Source organism: Schistocerca americana, chromosome 2 (genome assembly GCF_021461395.2).
Source record: "Schistocerca americana isolate TAMUIC-IGC-003095 chromosome 2, iqSchAmer2.1, whole genome shotgun sequence".
NCBI lineage: Eukaryota > Metazoa > Arthropoda > Insecta > Orthoptera > Acrididae > Schistocerca > Schistocerca americana.
The window spans coordinates 747,947,608-747,966,711 of record NC_060120.1 but is presented as its reverse complement, the minus strand read 5'-3'; the positions used below and the strand labels follow the sequence as shown (position 1 = coordinate 747,966,711).

The window sequence follows — 19,104 nt, the reverse complement described above, 5'->3', positions numbered from 1 at the left end:
CTGCCATATACAAACTGTAGGGATTGATTGATGAGATGATACAAAACAAAACACGTCTAATGAACTTATGTCAGGAAATGGATGGATTCCCTGCTAGAGACAATTTGTTCAATCATACATTGTTACAGAGTCTGCGGTCTAATACATGCTGTACCATGCAGCCACAGGTTGAGATCTAGTGAACGAGCAGGCCATGCAACTGGACCCCCTCATCAACCACAGAAGACACAATTGAGATGCATCCGGATGTCAATGGCGAAGTGGGCTGGAGCACCACCATGTAGCAGCCACATAACCCTTCGAATCATCAATGGCACTTCTACCAGCAGGAGGGGCAAAGTCACCAGCAAGAAACACCAATAGTTCTGGCCTGTTCAGCAAAAGGGGAAGGAAGACTGGTCCCAAAATACAATCGCCAATTATTCCAGCCCACATATTCCAGCTGCACTGATGCTGATGGTTCACTGTCACAATACCACGGGGGTTCTGCATAATATGCCATGGATACCTGTTATAAAAGTTGAAGATACCACTCCAAATAAAAGTGGCCCCATCTGTGAATAGGATGGATGACACAAATCCTGGAATCATGGTTGTTTGGTGAAGAAACCAGTGACGAAACTGCTCCCGATGTGGAAAGTCTGTTGTTAGTAAGCCCTGCACACCCTGTAAGTGGTAAGGGTAGTAACAACTGTCATGGAGAATGTTCTACACAGTACTGGCAGGCCAACTGCCTGGTACTGACATGGCAGTTACCTTACACAGTGTTAATCACATTTTCCTCTAACTCTGGTGGCCAAACATTTTGGGTACATCCTTAATGATTTCCTCCTTCCTGAAATGACCCTGTCTCAGATAAGCAGTGAAACAATGTTGCAAACACTGAATGCTGTGGTTGTTGTTGGCAGGGATAGGGCTCTTGATTCCACCCTGCTGCCCGCTGGCCATTTCCATTTGCCTTTCCGTAAGTAAACACCATGTCGGCAAGCTCTTGATTTGAATGTGGAACATCCACTACAAGGTGAGTCAGCAAGATAAGTGAACCAGACACAACATTACCATTTACTATGATAGGAGAGGGCATTAGGGCATGATGTGAGGAACAATATCATCCACTACAAGGAAACCATGCATACTGTAACTGTGGCTGTATGGTACAATGCATATTAGACTGCAGTCTCTGTAACACAGTATGACTGAATAAATGGTCTCTAGCATGGAAACTATGCATGCCTGGACATAAGTTCATTGGAATTTTTTTGTTCTGTATCCTCTCATCAATCAATCACTAAAGTTTGTACACAGTGGAAAAAATCACCCTGTATATTATCTGCATTTGTCATAAATTAACTCTGTTTTAGAGTTTGCTAACAACCATAATTAACATCAAAATGTTTCAGAAAATTAGTAATTTTTACCACAGGTTTTTGATTTGCCTTAATAGAAATCATGTTTTATGTACCTGCTTCAATTTTTATAGGGAATTATCAACTTTTTACCTCAACATGTTAAAAGATAATCAGCAGGCTTAATATAAAGTTATTTGCTTACAGCCTTGCAATACATTGTACCAGCTAAAATGCAGCCCTACTGTAAATGCTGTTCTCAAACAGTGGTAGATCTATGCATCCTATACAGGGTGTACAGGGATCAGGGAGGAATAAAGATATTGTATTGATAATCCTAACCAAAAGTTTGAGGTGCTATCTTTCAGTGAAACTGAAACTAAGCTACTCTGACTCACTTCACCTTTCTTGGAGACACCTGTTTCGTCTGGTGTCAGAACGAGGCAAATGCAAAAGGGTAAGGGTCTATTAATTGTTGGCAATTAAAATGTATAGCAAATGATGGTACCCCTTAGGGAAATGGCAGTAAGGGACACCAGGTGCACTCAGTGTGTGTGCTGGGAGCCTAATTAAACACGCTGAAGAGGCTATTCAAGTAGTCATTGTGGGAACAGGGTGCAACCAGCTGCAGACTGTGGTACACATTGGAACAAATGATGCTAGTCATCTGGTCTCTGATGACTTTCTTGGGTCATTCCAGCAACTGGCAAAGAAGGTTGAGAAGACCAGCCTTGCACATGGAGTTTCAACAAAGCTCACAATTTGCAATATTGTCCCCAGAACTGATTGTTGCCATTTGATTCCGAGTTGAGTGGAAGGACTGAACCAGAGACTTTGAAGGTTCTGTGTGACAAGCTAGGCTGCGACTTCATGGACTTGTGCCATAGAGTTGAGAACTGTAGTGTCCCCCTAAATAGATCAGGTGTGCACTACACATCAGAGGCTGCTACTCAGACAGCTGACTATGTGTGGAATACACAAAAGGATTTTTTAGATTAGGTGGCTCTCCAGCCAAGTCAGATGATGGTAGCTGTAGGAAAACCAGAAGTACCAGAGTAAGATTGAAAGAAATGCCTCCCACAGGTGAGAGTATTAAAATCCTAATGGTAAAATGTTGAAGCATTCACAACAAAGTGCCAAAGCTTGAAGTGCTCATGAAAAAGCAGTGAAGCTCACATAATATTAGGTACAGAGAGCCAGTTGAAAAATGAAATTGATAACAGTGAAATTTTTGAGGAAAATTTAAATGTATATTGAAAGGCTATGCAAATGGAAAATGGAGGTGGTGTATTTGTCACAGTAGACAAGAAAATCAAATCCATTGAGATAGAAATTGAAGCTACATGTGAGATTGTTTGGGCAAGACTCTGTATCAGGAGTGGACATAAAAGGATAATTGGATCCTTCTATCGCCCACCAAACATATCTTCTGATGTAACCAAAAACTTTAGAGAAAACCTCAGTTCACTTGCACATAAGTCCCCTAGTCATACTGTAATCATTGGTAGAGACTTTAATCATCAAAAAATTGCAGTTTTATTAGGGATGGGTGTGATAAGACATCCTGTGAAACATTACTAAACGTCTTCTTTGAAGAAGACATAATTCAGAAACCCACTCATGATGGAAGTACTTTGGATCTAACAGACAGACATGACCTCTTTGATGATGTTCACATTGAAATTGGTGTCAGTGACCATGATGCGGTTGTGGCAACAATGATTCCAAAGTACAAAGGACAACTAAAACAAGCAGGAAGATACATATGTTCAGGAAACTAGATAAAAAATCAGTACTGTCATTTCTCAATGAGGAACTTTAAACTTCTGAGGCACAGGGCAGGAGCATGTAGAGGAACTAGGGCTCTAGTTTAAAAGAATAGTTGACCATACACTGGACAGATATGTACCCAGTAGAACAGTTTATAATGCGAGGAAACCTCCATGTTATACACAGTCACTGTAAAGGAAGTTCTAAGGAAACAGAGATTACTGCATAATAGGTATAAAACAAAGCATAGGGCTAAAGATAGAGAGATGCTGAATGAAACGCATTTGGCTGTCAAGGGAACCAACGCATGATGCCTTCAATGACTACCGTAGCAGAATATTATCAAGCAATCGTTCACAGAACCCAAAGAAATTCTGGTTGTATGTAGAGGCTGTTAATGGCACCAAAGTTCATGTCCAGTCCCTAGCAAATGAGACAGGAACTGAAATTGAGGGCAGCAAAGCAAAAGCTGAAATGCTTAACTCTGTTTTCAAATGTTCCTTTGTAAAGCAAAACCCAGGATAACAGCCGCAATTTAATCCCCGTACCACTGAAAAGATGAATCAGAAAAGTATTAGTGCCAGTGGTGATAAAAAACAGCTGAAATCATTAAAATTGAACAAAGTTCCAGGCCACGATGGAATCCCTGCCAGATTCTATACTGAATTTATGGCTGAGTTAGCCTCTCTTCTAACTATAATCTATTGTAGATCCCTTGAACTACAGCTGTACCCAGTTCTTGGAAACAGGCACAAGTCACACCCTATCTACAAGAAGGGTAGTAGAAGTGACCCACAAAAATACTGTCCAATATCCTTGACATCGATTTGTTGTAGAATATTAGAACACATTCTGAGTTCACAACATAATGAGGTATCTGGAACAGAATGACCTCCTCAATGCCAACCAGCAGGGACTTTGAAAGCTTCGATCACATGAAACTCAACTCATACTTTTCTCACAGGACATACTGAAAGCTTTGGAGCAAGGCAACCAAGTAGATGCAGTATTTCTTGATTTCCACAAAGCATTTGACTCAGTACCACACCTACCTGTGGGGTATCAAGTGAAAACTGTGACTGGAATGAGGACTTTTTGCTAGCGAGGACGCAATATGTTGTCTTGGATGGAGAATCATTGCCCGATGTAGAAGCAACTTCAGGTGTGCCCTGTGAAGTTTGTTCGGACCCTTGCTGTTCATGTTGTATATCAATGACATTGCAGACAATATTAATAGTAAAATCAGGCTTTTGGCAGATGATGCAGTTACCTACAATAAAGTGCTATCTGAAAGAAGCTGCCTAAATATACAGTCACATCTTGATAAGATTTCAAAGTGGTGCAGAGATTGACAACTTGCTTTAAATTTTCAGAAATGGAAAATTGTGCACTTCACAAAATGAAAAATGTAGTATCCTACGACTCTTGAAGATAGACGTAAACTATCCCATGAAAGTCTATTAACAAAGTTTCAAGAACTGGTTTTGAATGATTATACTAGGAATATACAACACCCTATGCATCACTCACATGAGGTTTGTGAGGATAAGATTACAATAATTACTGCATGCACAGATGTGTCAAACAATCATTCTTCCCATGCTCCATACTTGAATGGAACAGAAAGAAACTCTAATAACTGATACAATGGGACAAACCCTCTGGTATGCACCTTACACGGTAGTTTGCAGGCAGCTGTCAATGTAAATAAGGTAACAGAAAGGACACAGAGGAGAAATTTGGAAGGGGAATTAAAGTTCAGGAAGAAGAAATAAAAATGTGGAAAGTGCATGTCAGAGATGGCAAAGGACTTTGAGGGTTATAGCGTGTTTATCAATAAAAGGAAAATGAAGGCAATGGGACGTATTCGAATTACACCAGGCGATGTACACCAGGTGATGCTGAAAGCATAAGATTAGGAATTAAGGCTTGAAAAGCAGATTAGTTTAGCTTTATGAACAGCAGAACAACTGATAATGGCTGTAGTAGACAGGATATAAAATGCAGGCTGCCAATTCCAATAAAATTATTTCTGAAGTAGAGAAATTTGTTACACTAATACAAATTTAAATGTTAGTAAGTCTTTTATGAAGGCATTTTTATGGAGTTTAGCCTTGTACAGAAGTGAAACGTGAATGATGATCAGTTCAGAAAAGAAGAAAATAGAAGCTTCTGAAATGTAGTATTACAGAAGAATGCTGAAGAGAGATGGGTACATTGAATAACTAATGTGGAAGCACTGAATAACTGAATAAAATTGGGAAAAAAAAGAGATTTGTGGCACAGCTCGACTAAAACAAGGGATTGGCTGATAGGACACATCCTGTGATCCTGAGGCATCCAGGAACCTTCAGTTAGGTAATGGAAGGAAATGTGGAGTGAAATGGAGACAGGCGAGGGGGGGGGGGGGTAAAAATACAGGGTGACTAAAGCTTAAATACTGTATGCAGATTCAAATGAATGTAGGCTGCAGTAGTTACACAGAGATGTACACACTTGCATAGAACAGGGTAGCATGGAGATCAGCATCAAACTACTCTTCGGGCTGCAGACCACAACACTCCTTTGTGGTAGTTCTGAAATCACCTTTACCTATGTTGATTTTGCTGAGTTCTATCAGCTAAGAAGTCCTGTGTCCAATCGAAAATCTGGTCCAATACTCAACGAATTGGTATTTTGTTCACTGAGTGTATAACATGTTTCATAATTCTGCTACAGCTTGACATCAGTGATATAGGTGTACAATGAAGTGCACCTGTCTGGTAACTATTCTTAAAGCTGGAAATGACCTGTGCTTTCTGCCAATCACTTGGTGCCCTTCATTGCTCCAGAAATATATGACAAACTGCTGCTATAAAGGGAGCAACTTCTTTTGCATAATCTCTGTACATTCTCATCCTCATTGTTACAGATACCTTTCAATAATTGAGCAATTTTAGTTGATTTTCTAGGCTGTGATTACTTATCTCACTATCTGCCAGTTCAGCATTCAATGTTAACCAAAATCATAAATGGTATTACAATGTTTTAGTGCGAAACAATTTCTGAAGACAGTTTTAGTGTAAATATTGTAACTGATCACATGAACACATGAATTTGTTCTGCTTAATGACTTTACACATGACAAAAACTGTCTAAGATTATCAGTAAGATGGTTTGGCAAAATTCTACTTTTGAATTCACTGAGCATTTCTTGCATTGCCCTATTTGCACTTTTTTTACAGTTTCTTTCTGCTTTTGCTTCAGCTTATGTTATCAACTAAATTTTTTAGATTACATCTGCAATGAAGCCCTCTTTGGGATTTTGTGGCAGCTTGAAACTGTGTGGCAGACTGAGAATCAAACTTGGGACCTTTGCCTTTCATGAGAAAGTGCTCTAGCCAAGCACGACTCACAACCCACTCTCACAGCTTTACATCTGCCAGTACTTCATCTCCCACCATCCAAACTTCACAGAAGCTCTTCTGTGGTCTGGCACACAGTTTTAATTTACCAGGAAGTTTCATAACAGCACACATTCTGCTGCAGAGTGAGAATTTCATTCTGGAAGCATCTCCCAGGCTGTGGTTAACCCATGTTTCTTCCAGGAGAGCTAGATGTGCAAGTTCCACAGGAGAGCTTCTGTGAAGTTTGGAGGTAAGAGATGAGGTACTGGTGGAAGTAAAGCTATGAGGATGGGTTGTAAGCCTTGCTTGGCTAGCTCAGTTGGTAGAGCATCTTTCCACAAAGGCAAAGGTCCCGTGTTCAGGTTCTGAGTTCAAGTCTTGATACAGCACACAGTTTTAAACTTCCAGGAAATTTCATATCAGCACACACTCCACTGCAGAGTGAAAACTTCATTCAAGCTCTCTTTACTTTTATAGTCACTTTCTAACATGGTTATCGAACCATGATGATTCCTCCCCATCCTTCACAACCTTGCTCGGCACCTACTGGTGTTGTACAAGACTTCTGAATTTTATCCATTTGTGTTACATATCTTCATCGCCCACCAGCGCTGAATGTGTAATGTTGGCAACTCAGATATTCTGAAACTTATATCTTGACACTATTGCTAAGCAAAAATATTTTTCTAATTTTTAATATTCTTTGAACTAGCTGTATTGATACTATAGTGACTGATACCAGCCCCCATGTTAACTCATTCAAAAAGCTCAGATTTCTAATCATACTATGCAGGCTTTCATGGATGGTGTTTACATCCTTTGTGATTTTTGTTTCATATGCCTTGGACCACCGGCTGAAACCCATAAAGCTAAAATTACCGAGTTCAGGTCTGTTGGTTACTAGGAGGTCTAAGACATTTCCCTCACGAGATGGTTCTCTATCTGCTTTAAGTACTTTTCAGACAAAACAGGAAAACTGAAGTCTCCCCATGTTACTGTATCTGAAATTTCATTTTCAAATGAGTCTCCACTCACTATTCAGTTTCTCAGCAATGTAAATCTTCATTTTCAATGTATATAAACCCAAAACAAAAATAGTTAAATTCAGTTTTAATTATTATAAAGTTATAAAAGACATATGTTGGAGCCCAGTTGAAAGCTAGTGTGCAGAGATTTATGAAGTGTGTAAGATCTATGTCCACCAATATATGGGGAAATACACCGCAGATATGTTACTACAATTTACAAGTGGAAATGTACTGAGTTTTATTTAAATTTTACTTTCAGGAGTTTAATTAATGATTCAGTGACTATTTTTGAAATGAAAGACTGAACTTTTAATTAATTTCACGAACTGTGTTGATCTTCCAATAATGGCTAATGCCAACTGTGAGAATAGAACCAGGCTGTGAAAAGTATTACTTACTGGACACAACATGTTTGTTTTGATATGACAATCTGCTTGGAAACACAGTGTAATGTGTGAGTGATACAGTGAAAGTGTTAATAATTTACTTGCCACATGTTGATAATCATCCTTAATTAAGAAATGTTAGGTACTTGCACTCTGACAATCATATTATCAAACAAGTGAAGTATGTGGCTATCAATTTATTTGTACTATAACTATAATAGACTAGCTGCCCACAGCTACAAAATGATGTGGCTCAGTCTTGTTAAATTTAAAAGAAAGAAAAGAGAAAGCATGCATTTCTAACACATATGGGAAATGGATATATGTCCCAACCTCCTCCTCCCCCCTGTCTGCCTATCTCCTCCTTCCCTTCTCTTTGCCCTTGTCCATCTCCTTCTCCTCCCCCTTCTCTACGTCCATAATGTCCTCCTCCTTCCCCTCCTCTCATCTTCTCCTCCCTCCTCTATCTCCAACGCCTCCCGCCCCCTCCCCCTCTATCCATCAGCTCCTTTCTATTCTCTATGTCTATTTCCTCCTGCCCCTCTGTCCAGCTCCTCATCCCCCTCTCACCTTGAACCTTGTTTATTGTCACTGCAAAGTAAGATTCTGTAGTAATATTAAAACCAGAACCTAATAAGCCAGAAATACAACTCTCCTGTTACCTGTGAAAACCATATGTGGGGAAGAAAACAAAACAGTACATGTTAGTTATACAAATTATGTTTAAAAATGCATGTGGATGAGCCTGGAGGAGTTTACGTCTCCGGCGTTTGTCATTCTCCATTCTTCCACGTTCCAGCTCAAAGTTTTGGCCAAGTACTTTTTGAGATTTTTATTAGCTATGTTTCCCCTTTATACATTACATACTCTGTATACTTATATATTATACACATTGAAAATGTATAGCCTCTGGCACACCCAGATGTTTGTAACAGTATCGTGTAAAAATCTGAAATAACTTGGTAAAAAATTCTTCATGATTTTTAGTAACAACATTTCCCCTCCATATATATATAAACACATGCATATTCACATGGAACATTGTGTGAAATTTTAAAGCAAACAATCAACAACTTTTTTGGTTTTGTGAGCACAAATACACACAGACTGAACTTTTCTTTATAAAGATGAGACTCAATCTGCCCATAAATAGTAGTTCATTCAACATCTAAGTGCAAGTAAAGTGTGTGAACTGCAAATTTCCAGTATGGACTACATTATTAGAAGAATACTGTCCCCACCACCAATTTTTCAGGCAATTTTGACAGAGGCACAACTTCTGAGGGCACATTTGTACAGGTAATGGGTAGGCCACACCTTCACTTATTATTTACATTTAGGCTCATATAATAGCCTCTCTGAATACTGTTGACTTCTTTGCAGCAGGAAATATCCTGCAAACACTGACATCCAGCCTAGCCTTGTGATGTATATTCCAGCCTGGATCATCTTCTTCTGATTGTGGTATGGCTCAGTTGTAACAAATTATGAATTAAGTTACAATGATCAACATTCTTCTATATGGTGACTGTCTTTAGTCATAACACTGTTTAGTTTTTAAGCCATTTTAAGTTACATATCTGCTGGACATCTCGGTCAATGTGCTACTACTTTACCTTTTTTTTAAAAAAAAAAAAACAGTGGTTTTCCTTTTCAGTTAAATGATGATAATATATAACATAACATTTCACGAGAACACACAGAAAAACATTTTCACTTTAATTTTAGCTATGACTAAGTTCAAAACCTCTGTCACAATGGCTTAATGCATTATAGATTGTGCTGTACATGTAAATACGCAGATGTAGAAAACTAATGTTCTGTTAAATTTCAAACTATGCCCACACTGGAGAAACCCGAGTAAATTTAATTTTTTGGGTAGTTTTTATTTATTTTCCCTTGTTCCAGAAAAATAAGTTCAAGACGTTTACCATCCTTGAAACTAAACACTACAGATGTGTGAGCTTAACAAGTCATAGCAATATAACACAGATCACAAAATACTGTTAGTTTTCTGACCTGCAAGTTATTGAAATCAGAGTAGCTGGAGGTGCAAAAGTGGCATCAAGCCAAGTGCTGGCAGCTAAAGTAGTTCCAGTTCAAAACACAAATTTCAATTCAGTGCAAATCAAAATTCAGATTGTGTACATGTTTGACAGCATGTGACAGTAAATATCGGTATTAGAAAGTTAATCTTAGCTTCTTATAGACTGGATGTATTTCCCATTATTTTCATTTTTTTTTTTACTTTATTTTATTTTTTTGCTATGATACTTCACACTCTGACTACAGAAGACACTGGCATAACAATTGAAATGCTGGATTTGTATTTGAGAGAAGTGAGATTCATATACCTGCCTGGCCATATTAATGTAGATTTAACGCATGGTTCCCTTGAATCATTTCATATATCTATAACTACATCTACATAGAGACCACAAGCCACCATACGGTGTGTGGTGGGGGGTACCCTGAACCACTACTAGTCATTTCCGTTCCTATTTCACTTGCATATATAGCGAGGGGAAAGTGACTGTCTCTACGCCTCTGGATGAGCACTAATTTCTCATACCTTATCTTTGCAGTCCTTAGGTGCAGTGTATGTTGGTGGCAGTACAATCATTTGGCAGTCAGCTACAGATGCTGGCTCTCTGAACTTTTCCAATAGTGTTCCTCAAAAAGAATGTTGCCTTCCCTCCAGAGATTCCTATTTGAGTTTCCAAAGCATCTCTGTAATACTTACATGCATTTTGAACCTACCGGTAACAGATCTAGCAGTCTGCCTCTGAATTGCTTTGATGTCCTCCTTCAATCTGACTTAGTACGGATATCACACCCTATATCAGTATTCTAGAATAGGTCCCACCAGTGTCCTACATGCGGTCTCCTTTACAGATAAAACCACACTTTCCCAAAAATTCTCCCAATAAACCAAAGTTGACCACATAAATTTCAGACAGGATCGTTTAACGTGGTCATAGCCATAAAAATTGAGGGTGATGATCAGTTTGACTCCAGGAAAGGTAAAGACACCAGAGAGACAGTTCTGGTGTGCTTCATTATTAAAGCAATACTTGAGAAAAATTGACACGCTCACAGCATTCATCACCAATAGGTTCCCTCTGAAGGAAGAATGTACAATCTACATTGGTCTGATATTCTCTGAAGAGAAGATGATTTTCTTATCGGTACTTACGTGGAACAACTCCACCGAATTTCTCAGGATCACTGTTGATTAAACGATTTTTGAGAGTTCTACGACCAACACCTTGTGACCCAATCAATGCCAGTGTTCTTCTTTTGAAAGGTGGCATACGTGTAACTTCCTCATATAAAAGCAATTCTGCCTTGTCAAATTCGCAGTTTGATTTTGATTGATACATTGTTTTCCTCTTCTTCTTGGATACCTGCAAATAATTTGCAGACTCATTAGTATCACATTACTGAATCTACATTCTCGAAGGGCTCACTTGTTGTCAACCAAAATTTTCATGAAATATACCACAGCTCTGCCGAGGTAACCTAAGTGCACATATGTTAGGGCACTAATAAAAAATTAACACACAGAACTCAAGCCACTGATGGTTTCAAGCGTATTTCTTGGCAAAGAAGAACATTTACAGCTTTTTAAATGTGCACACCCCCATCATTAAGTCACAATTTTTCTTCTGTTAGTCACTCAGGCCCTCTGCTTTTAAGATATAACTCCATCCATGCAAGAGGAATGTCTTCATCATCATAAAGTTCTAGCTACCCCAGTAAAATGTTATAATACACACAATCAAAAGCCTTGGAATGTAAAAAGGACAAGAGGGTAATTTCTTTAATTTAGTTCTACTAGAACTGAGTTTGTGAGGTCAAATTCCCCCTCTTTAGAAAGTGAGTGACTAACTGAATGAATGAATAAAATGACAGCTTGTCAGAAGTACAAAGTATGGCAATAAAGAAACTGGACTAGTTGTGCACATTTCCAGCTTTGTCGATAACTAAGAGAAGAGTGCGGGAATAAGCTTGGACATTCCCTGACACAGGCACAAAATTTCACACCAATGTGGTAGCCTTAAGCCTTCTGAGAAACAGGTCATGTGTCTGAACTCTGTCAGAATTACTCTACCCTCTAAAGTGGAACAACACATTAACATCAAATTCCTCCCAAAACTTGGAAAATCTGCTACAAAAACTTATGATTTGTTGAAAAAAGTTTATGGTGATCAGTGTCCATCTAGAACTCTAGTTTTCAAGTGGGTTAAGAGGTTCAAGGATAGTAGGGAGGACGTCAATGACGACCTGAAATCGGGACATCCTTCCACTTCAAAAACTGAAGAGAATGTGGAGAGGGTCGGTAGAATTGTTTGAGAAGACCACCGCCTGAGCATTCAAGTGACTTTAGAACTTGTCCACATCATCAATAAAGAAACCATTAGACAGATTCTACATAATGATCTGGGCATAACTAAGGTTTGTGCTGAAGTGGTGCCAAGAAACCTCACAAATGAGCTAAAGCAACATCGAGTGGACTGCTGTACCGACATTTTTGAAAACACTGAAAATGAGCCTGATTACCTCAGCAAAGTAATTATGTGTAATGAAATATGGATTTTCCAATACAGTCCAGAGACTAAGTGATAATCTATGCATTGGAAGAGCCCTATATCCCATAGGAAGAAGAAAGTACACATGAGCAAATCAAAATTCACAGCAATGAAGACATTGTTCTTCCATATCTGAGGGATTATCCACATTGATTGGGTGCCTGAAAGTCAGACTGTCAATCAACCTTATTATGTAACTTTTCTGTAGATACTCTGTGAACATGTGCAATGGAGGAGACCTAATCTACGGAAGAATCACTCGTGGATTCTTCATCAGGACAGCACACCCTGCACATAACACGATGTTGGTGAAGAGATTTTCGGTGAAAAACAACATTCTAGTGATGGAATATCCAACATATTTGCCTCACCTAGAACCGTGTGACTTCTTTCTTTTCCCAAAACTGAAGTCTGTGCTCAAAGGAACCAAGTTCAAGACTGTGGATGCAGTAAAGAAAAAAGTGATGAGCCTCCAGGACAGCATAACAGAAAAAGACTTGCAGCATCATTTCCAACAATGGAAAATTTATATGGAGCAGTGGAGGGATCATGGAGCAAACTACATTGAAAGGGTTAACACTTCAGTAGCATAAGTTTTTCCAATAAAGAGTTAGAGCAGCAGTCCAGTTTTTTTATTGCCACACCTTGTATGTTCATCAACACATTATACAATGAAACAATGAAAACCATAACAGAGATGGAGTTAAATTAATTGACCATTCCTTGAGTACAACTGTGCAGAATTCATGGAAGTTATTCAAAGCATCTGCCAAAAACCTATTATATTTATTGCAATGTTGCTGCCATGATCATTATTTACTGTTTGAAGATTTGATGTTTCTTTCAACACAACTGATAGTCAAATTGGGTAACACACACTTCACTCTCCATATGCCTTACAGAATGAATGCTAAGTGTGTTACACTGCATGATCGTTCTAGACGTACAACAGGTCTCATATAAAATATTCACTGCTTATTAGGAAATGCTTTTTAATAATATTCATGAACAATTTTTTGTGGCTCTGAAATGAAGCTACTCCATCGTATATGGCACATTGTATGGTTCCATAAATGTTACTTAACAAAATCTGATACTTTCTGTGAGAGTTATCATTCCATAGAGCTTGTGGTACAGATTCTGACACTCAGCACACAAAGAAATAAAGTTGTATTGGAATTATGTGGCCTTAACATTAATGTCCTAATATAATGTTACTTAACAGCTATTAAAGTAGATAAGTAAACAAATCCATGTTAAAAAAAAGTGAAAAGTGACATCAGGACAAAGTGGGAAATAACAGTTATTACTATCATAAATCCATTATAGTTCTCACATCACTAATTTCATCTATAATGTTTTTTTCTGTCTTTTCTGTGCTCACAGCTAAACCACAAAACTTAATTAATAATAAGCTTTCATATTTTCTACATGACATCTAGCTAACTATGTTCCCCACAGATCTTCATTCTGTTAGCGCTATGACAAGAAAATTCCACCACACATGTTAAGTTACTTAAACAGAAATGAAATGAATTAATGTTGACAACAGAAGTGAAGCTGAATGAAAATAAAACCAATGAAAGCCACAAGCATTCTCAGAAACCTGAAAATGAGAAAACACAAAAATTGTCCACAAAAGCATCCAAGTCTATTGTAAAAATAGCATCAAAATCTCCTTTTCCTGATCAAACATATCCATAAAATTATGAAAATAGATTTATGACAGTTTGGAGAGTTTTGTTTGCTCATATTTGATTATTAATTAGCTTACTTTTGGAGAATAACAACAACACAGAGTAACATTCTTCTGTTGTCTCTAATAAAGTTTTGCACCAAGTTGTATGTAAAAAGTTGAAACACTGACTGAGTACAGGTTGTATGTCTTGGTAACTGATTCAGACAAGAAATCAGGCAGTCATCCTGATTGACACTACACAACTCCCAGACAACCAAAGAATTGAAAAGAAAGCTCTATTGTACACAGACAAAATCCAGTAAAAGATTCTTTCCACTTACCAGCAGTCAAAAAAATTAGGAAACCAACACAGCACAATTGCTGCTAATGTAAAAGATGATACTCTCTTCATAAAAAATAGAGCATTCTGTAAACACTTCATGCAAAACAACATTGTTGTTTATATGGGTTTCTCAAGGTATTTGCAGTTATTAGTTTTGATTCTGTGTGAATAGAATAAACTAATTTTTTTGTAATTTAGCTGGAAGCATAAAATAATAAATAGTGCATTCAAAACAAAAATATGCTAACATAGATACTGAGAATTTCATACCCTTGCACCACAAATGCCAATTTTGTGGACATAATCAGCTTCTGGTTTGACAAATGCTTTTCTTCTTTCTTCCAACTCCTGCGATGGTATAAGTCCAGCAGGGCCGTTTGAACCAACTAATTTTGCTTGCCACCAATTAGGATCTTTCTGATTTAGTACCTGTATACAATGCAATGATTTAACAACAAGTAACACAAATATTTAAATACAAACAGCCGAATAATAAAACTGATGTCCTTCGAGGAAAAAATGAAATACAATTTTCTATGAATAATTAAAATGGAAATTACGATGGGTAAAATTTAAGGGGAGTAATTTCTTTTGAAGAAATGTCAGATGCATTAAAAGAAATTATTCAGTCAGTTACAGGAGACAAAAATTTAAATGTGGAGAAGCAGACAAAAAAAGAAAGCCTGGAATAAGTAGTACAGCAGAAAAACAACATGTCATTACAAAATCTGTCAGTTTGAGAAGAAGTGGGCAGATTAAACTATTAGGGCATAAAAGAGATGCTTTGAAAAGGAGCACCTTAAAAGTATAGAACATTTTTTAAAAATAATACAAAACAAAACATTCGAGATCTCTGTGTCTGGATACATTCTGCAATTGCTATGCATCGAGGAAAAAAGTTAAAACTTGCACTCAACAATGAAGAAAACTGTGAGTTGCTGGCAGTAGATTTCAAAGAACTATTGAACTGTGAAGAAACCAACTGAACAACTGGAGTTCCTTGATGATCTTCCGTATGAAAATTCAAAACCACCAAACATTGATATGATTAAAAGTTAAACAATTAAAACACAACAAAGCCCCAGGTGAAGATGGCATCACAAGAGAAATTCTAAAAGCTAGTGGAGATCTAGGTGGCACAATTATAAAAGAAAGACTAGATAATGTCTGGGACACTGAAACAATTCCAGAAAACTGGAGGGTTCCATTAATTCACCCACTTCATAAAAAAAGGGACAAAACAGATATCAGTAATCACACAGGAACTTCATGGCTACCATTAGAATACAAAATCTTACCAAAAGCTCTTCTGGACATATTAAATTTTCAATTAGATAAACAAATAGGATAGCATTAGTCTGGATTTAGGAGACACAGATCCTGCCCAGAGCAAATTCTAAGCCTTAAACAAACAATTGGGTATATGAAAACATCAAATAAAAAGATAGTGAAATACTTGTTGATTTTAAAAAGGCATATGACTCAATAGACAAAGGCTCCCTCCTTAAAGCCCTGAACAAATTTGCTGTAGATAGGAAAATTCTGCAAATAACTAAACACCTTTTAGAAATGTAGTATCTAAAGTTAAATTTCTTGGAACAACTTCTGTTCCCTTCCAAACTGTATCAATAGTCACACAAGGAGATGGCTTGTCACCATGGTTGTTCATCTGTGTGCCGGAAAAAAAGTTATAAGAGAATGGAAAATAGAGGAAGAAAAACAAAACATGGGGCAGATCAAAAGAAACAATAAATTTTTGGCCTTTGTAGACTATCTCATAACAACAGCTGGCAGCTCAGACAATGCAAATAAAAGACTAGAACTCCTGAAGGTAAAAGCTGAGAAGACATGTCTACAAATATCATTTGAAAAGACAGAAAACATTCAACTATGATGTAACACAACAAAAAATTTAAAAACCAAGTGTGATAACATCAAGAAAACAGGCAACTTCAAATATGTAGATGAAAATATAAACATACAAAATGAAAAAGGAGCAATTAAAATCAAGACTGAAAAAATGAAAACAGCCTACATGAAAGTGAGAGATCTGTACAACTGTAAAGGTTTTTCTAACCATTTTATATTAAGCCATTATAAGACCATTGTAAAACCAGAAGGTCTCTGTGGGTCAGAAACACTGCCTTTATCTGGATGCAAAAGGTTGTTAGAAAATTTGTAGAAAATAGAAAGAAGAATCTTGAGAAAAATATCAGGTCAATCAAGAACAAAGGAGGCAATTGGGTTATGAGACCAAATAAAGAAATACACTCATTCTGCCCTAAAATAACAAACGAGATCAGGAAATGATGTTTTACACTCTACGAACATCTGGAGAGAATAAAGAAAGACAGATTAACAAAGACGATCCACACATTCTTCTAAAACAGGCAAACAGATGAAGAAAATGAGTGAGGAGGCAAGAATTAGAAACGCAGATGGGACGGGGTTGCTGTTACTCAACAGAGACAAATTCAGACTAGAAGCAAAGAAATTTAAAGTTTCCAGGAAGCTAAAACAAACAGAAAAACAACTAGTGCCAAACAGTCAAATGAGAGGAAAAAAGCTCATTCTGAGAACTGAATGAGGTTTGGAGGAAGAGAAAGGAAAAGAGAAATAAATATTTATCTTGACATTGTCTTTATTGGGCCTGTAATGATTAAAAAAAAACACAGTCAAGTGGCAGCAATGATTACATTTAAATATGGTGTTATATGGTTCCTGTGCAAGAAGCATGGTTGCTGGAACATATCAAAACCTACGATCAACAAAATTTAGATATTATCAAGTGCTTAGGGCTCTTTACTAGTTGTTACTCATCACTAACATTTTCACTCACCTGAATTCAAAATCAGCTCCTGTAAACCTTTCTTCATCTTGGATGGGAAACCAGAACATTTTTAGTCCAGGACATGTCTGCCTGATCTTTCCTCAGCTGATGCAATTGCAGACACTTAGCATGATGACCTGATTCACTGGTGATGCCATACAGAAACAGCTACCCTCCACAGAGGCCAAGGAGTGGCATGTGACTTGGTGCTGCTTGTGCTCGGGCAAGTTTGCCACAAGTTTCACTGAACAGAGTGCTGTCACAAGTAAGTGTGTGATGCCATTGCTGCCTGATGAGGATTGCCTGCCAGAGCAAGTGGACAGTCAATCTGTTTCTTACATGACCTGGGACATCAGTCTGGATATTGTGAACAAAATATATTCACCTCCAATTTTGTCAATTGCACCTTCAGTTAAAACACAATTCATTCTGTCTGTGTTTCCAATAGGATGACAGAGCCACAGCTATAATTATGTATTACAAGTAGCTTCAGTCAAGACAACAACTGTTTATGATTTATTCACCTACAGTTAGTTCTAACATCTGAATATCTTTAGATAGTTGTCTTCTCCACCTCTTACATCCTATAATCTGATATTTTTGGAATACAATATATCTGTATTTTGCATAGGTGTTAAGCAATTCCTTCTTTATGTTGCTGTCAAAAAGTGATTAGCAATAACGTATGCTGTAGTCACAGCAATGTTCACTTTCCATGAATCCATTGCTGAACAACAATAAGTATAATGTAGCATAAAATATGGCTATTACTGTTAGTTTCTCTTAATGAGCTGATAATAATATTTGAATTTCAACAAGGATTTAATCTAAATGGAAAAGAGAATGTCATGTCCACAACTGAAAATATTCACAACTTTATGTGAAAGGAGTATCTCACACAGGTACTTTGAAAAATTAAAACTGTATAGAAAGCACACAAGTAGCATACACATACTGGCATTTCCTATGATTGATGTTCTGCAAGCCATACTTACTTACATTGTACTATATTACAAACATGAGGACAATTCCTGTTTAACTAGAACATATTAGGGCCAATGACATAGCCAAACTGTACTAGTTACCATGCGAGATAGAACAAATTCTTACCTGTAAAATATCTCCATGTTTGAAGGCAAGGCCAATTTCTTTGCAAGGAAGAAGAGAATCATCATCTGGAGAATAGTTGAATAATGCTCTCATGTAACACTGGAACAGAAATGTAACAATTTAAAAAGAGAGAGAGAGAGAGAGAGAGAGAGAGAGAGAGAGAGAGAGAGAGGAGGAGGAGGAGGAGCAGAAGAAGAAGAAAGATAGAAAAAAAAAGCCTAATGTCTTGACTTCACAGCTCAGTAACTTAAACATCTGAAAACTGTGTTATGCAAATGAAAGGCTGTACCCATTTAAAACCAGAATTGCGAGTGTGTAACACACACACACTCACACAAATAGTTTTCAATCTATGCTTTCTGCCAAATGTGACAGATTTTGTAAAGGGAAGGATAGTTATCTGAAAGCACAGACTGAAAACTTATAGAAATGGAACTTATATTTTGCCTCTTATTTTCTCCTTTCTTCCTTTTCTGGTTTTTACAAACCTCCAATCATAAAGACCCAGTGCCTTGTCAAAACTTGGGGTTTAGTACAAACTTCTTTGTGTTCTTGCTGCAGTTTGTCAGATACAAATTTTTTTTTAAAATTTGATATAATTTCAGCTTTAATTTTTGCAGCTATAAATCTAAATT

At 37.4% G+C, this 19,104-nt stretch overlaps 1 protein-coding gene across 5 annotated transcripts in view; it reads right to left on the bottom strand.

The window, feature by feature from the left end:
* The window catches only part of LOC124594917 (protein PALS2), a 344,549-nt gene that overhangs the window by 20,167 nt on the left and 305,278 nt on the right, over window positions 1-19,104 (bottom strand). For all 5 annotated transcript variants that reach the window (XM_047133405.1, XM_047133407.1, XM_047133406.1 and 2 more), the window contains 3 exons: window positions 18,470-18,568; window positions 14,800-14,958; window positions 11,113-11,323 (listed from right to left, as the gene is read on the bottom strand). In XM_047133405.1, the coding sequence (XP_046989361.1) occupies window positions 11,113-11,323; window positions 14,800-14,958; window positions 18,470-18,568 (469 nt within the window). The remainder of the gene's footprint in view (window positions 1-11,112; window positions 11,324-14,799; window positions 14,959-18,469; window positions 18,569-19,104) is intronic.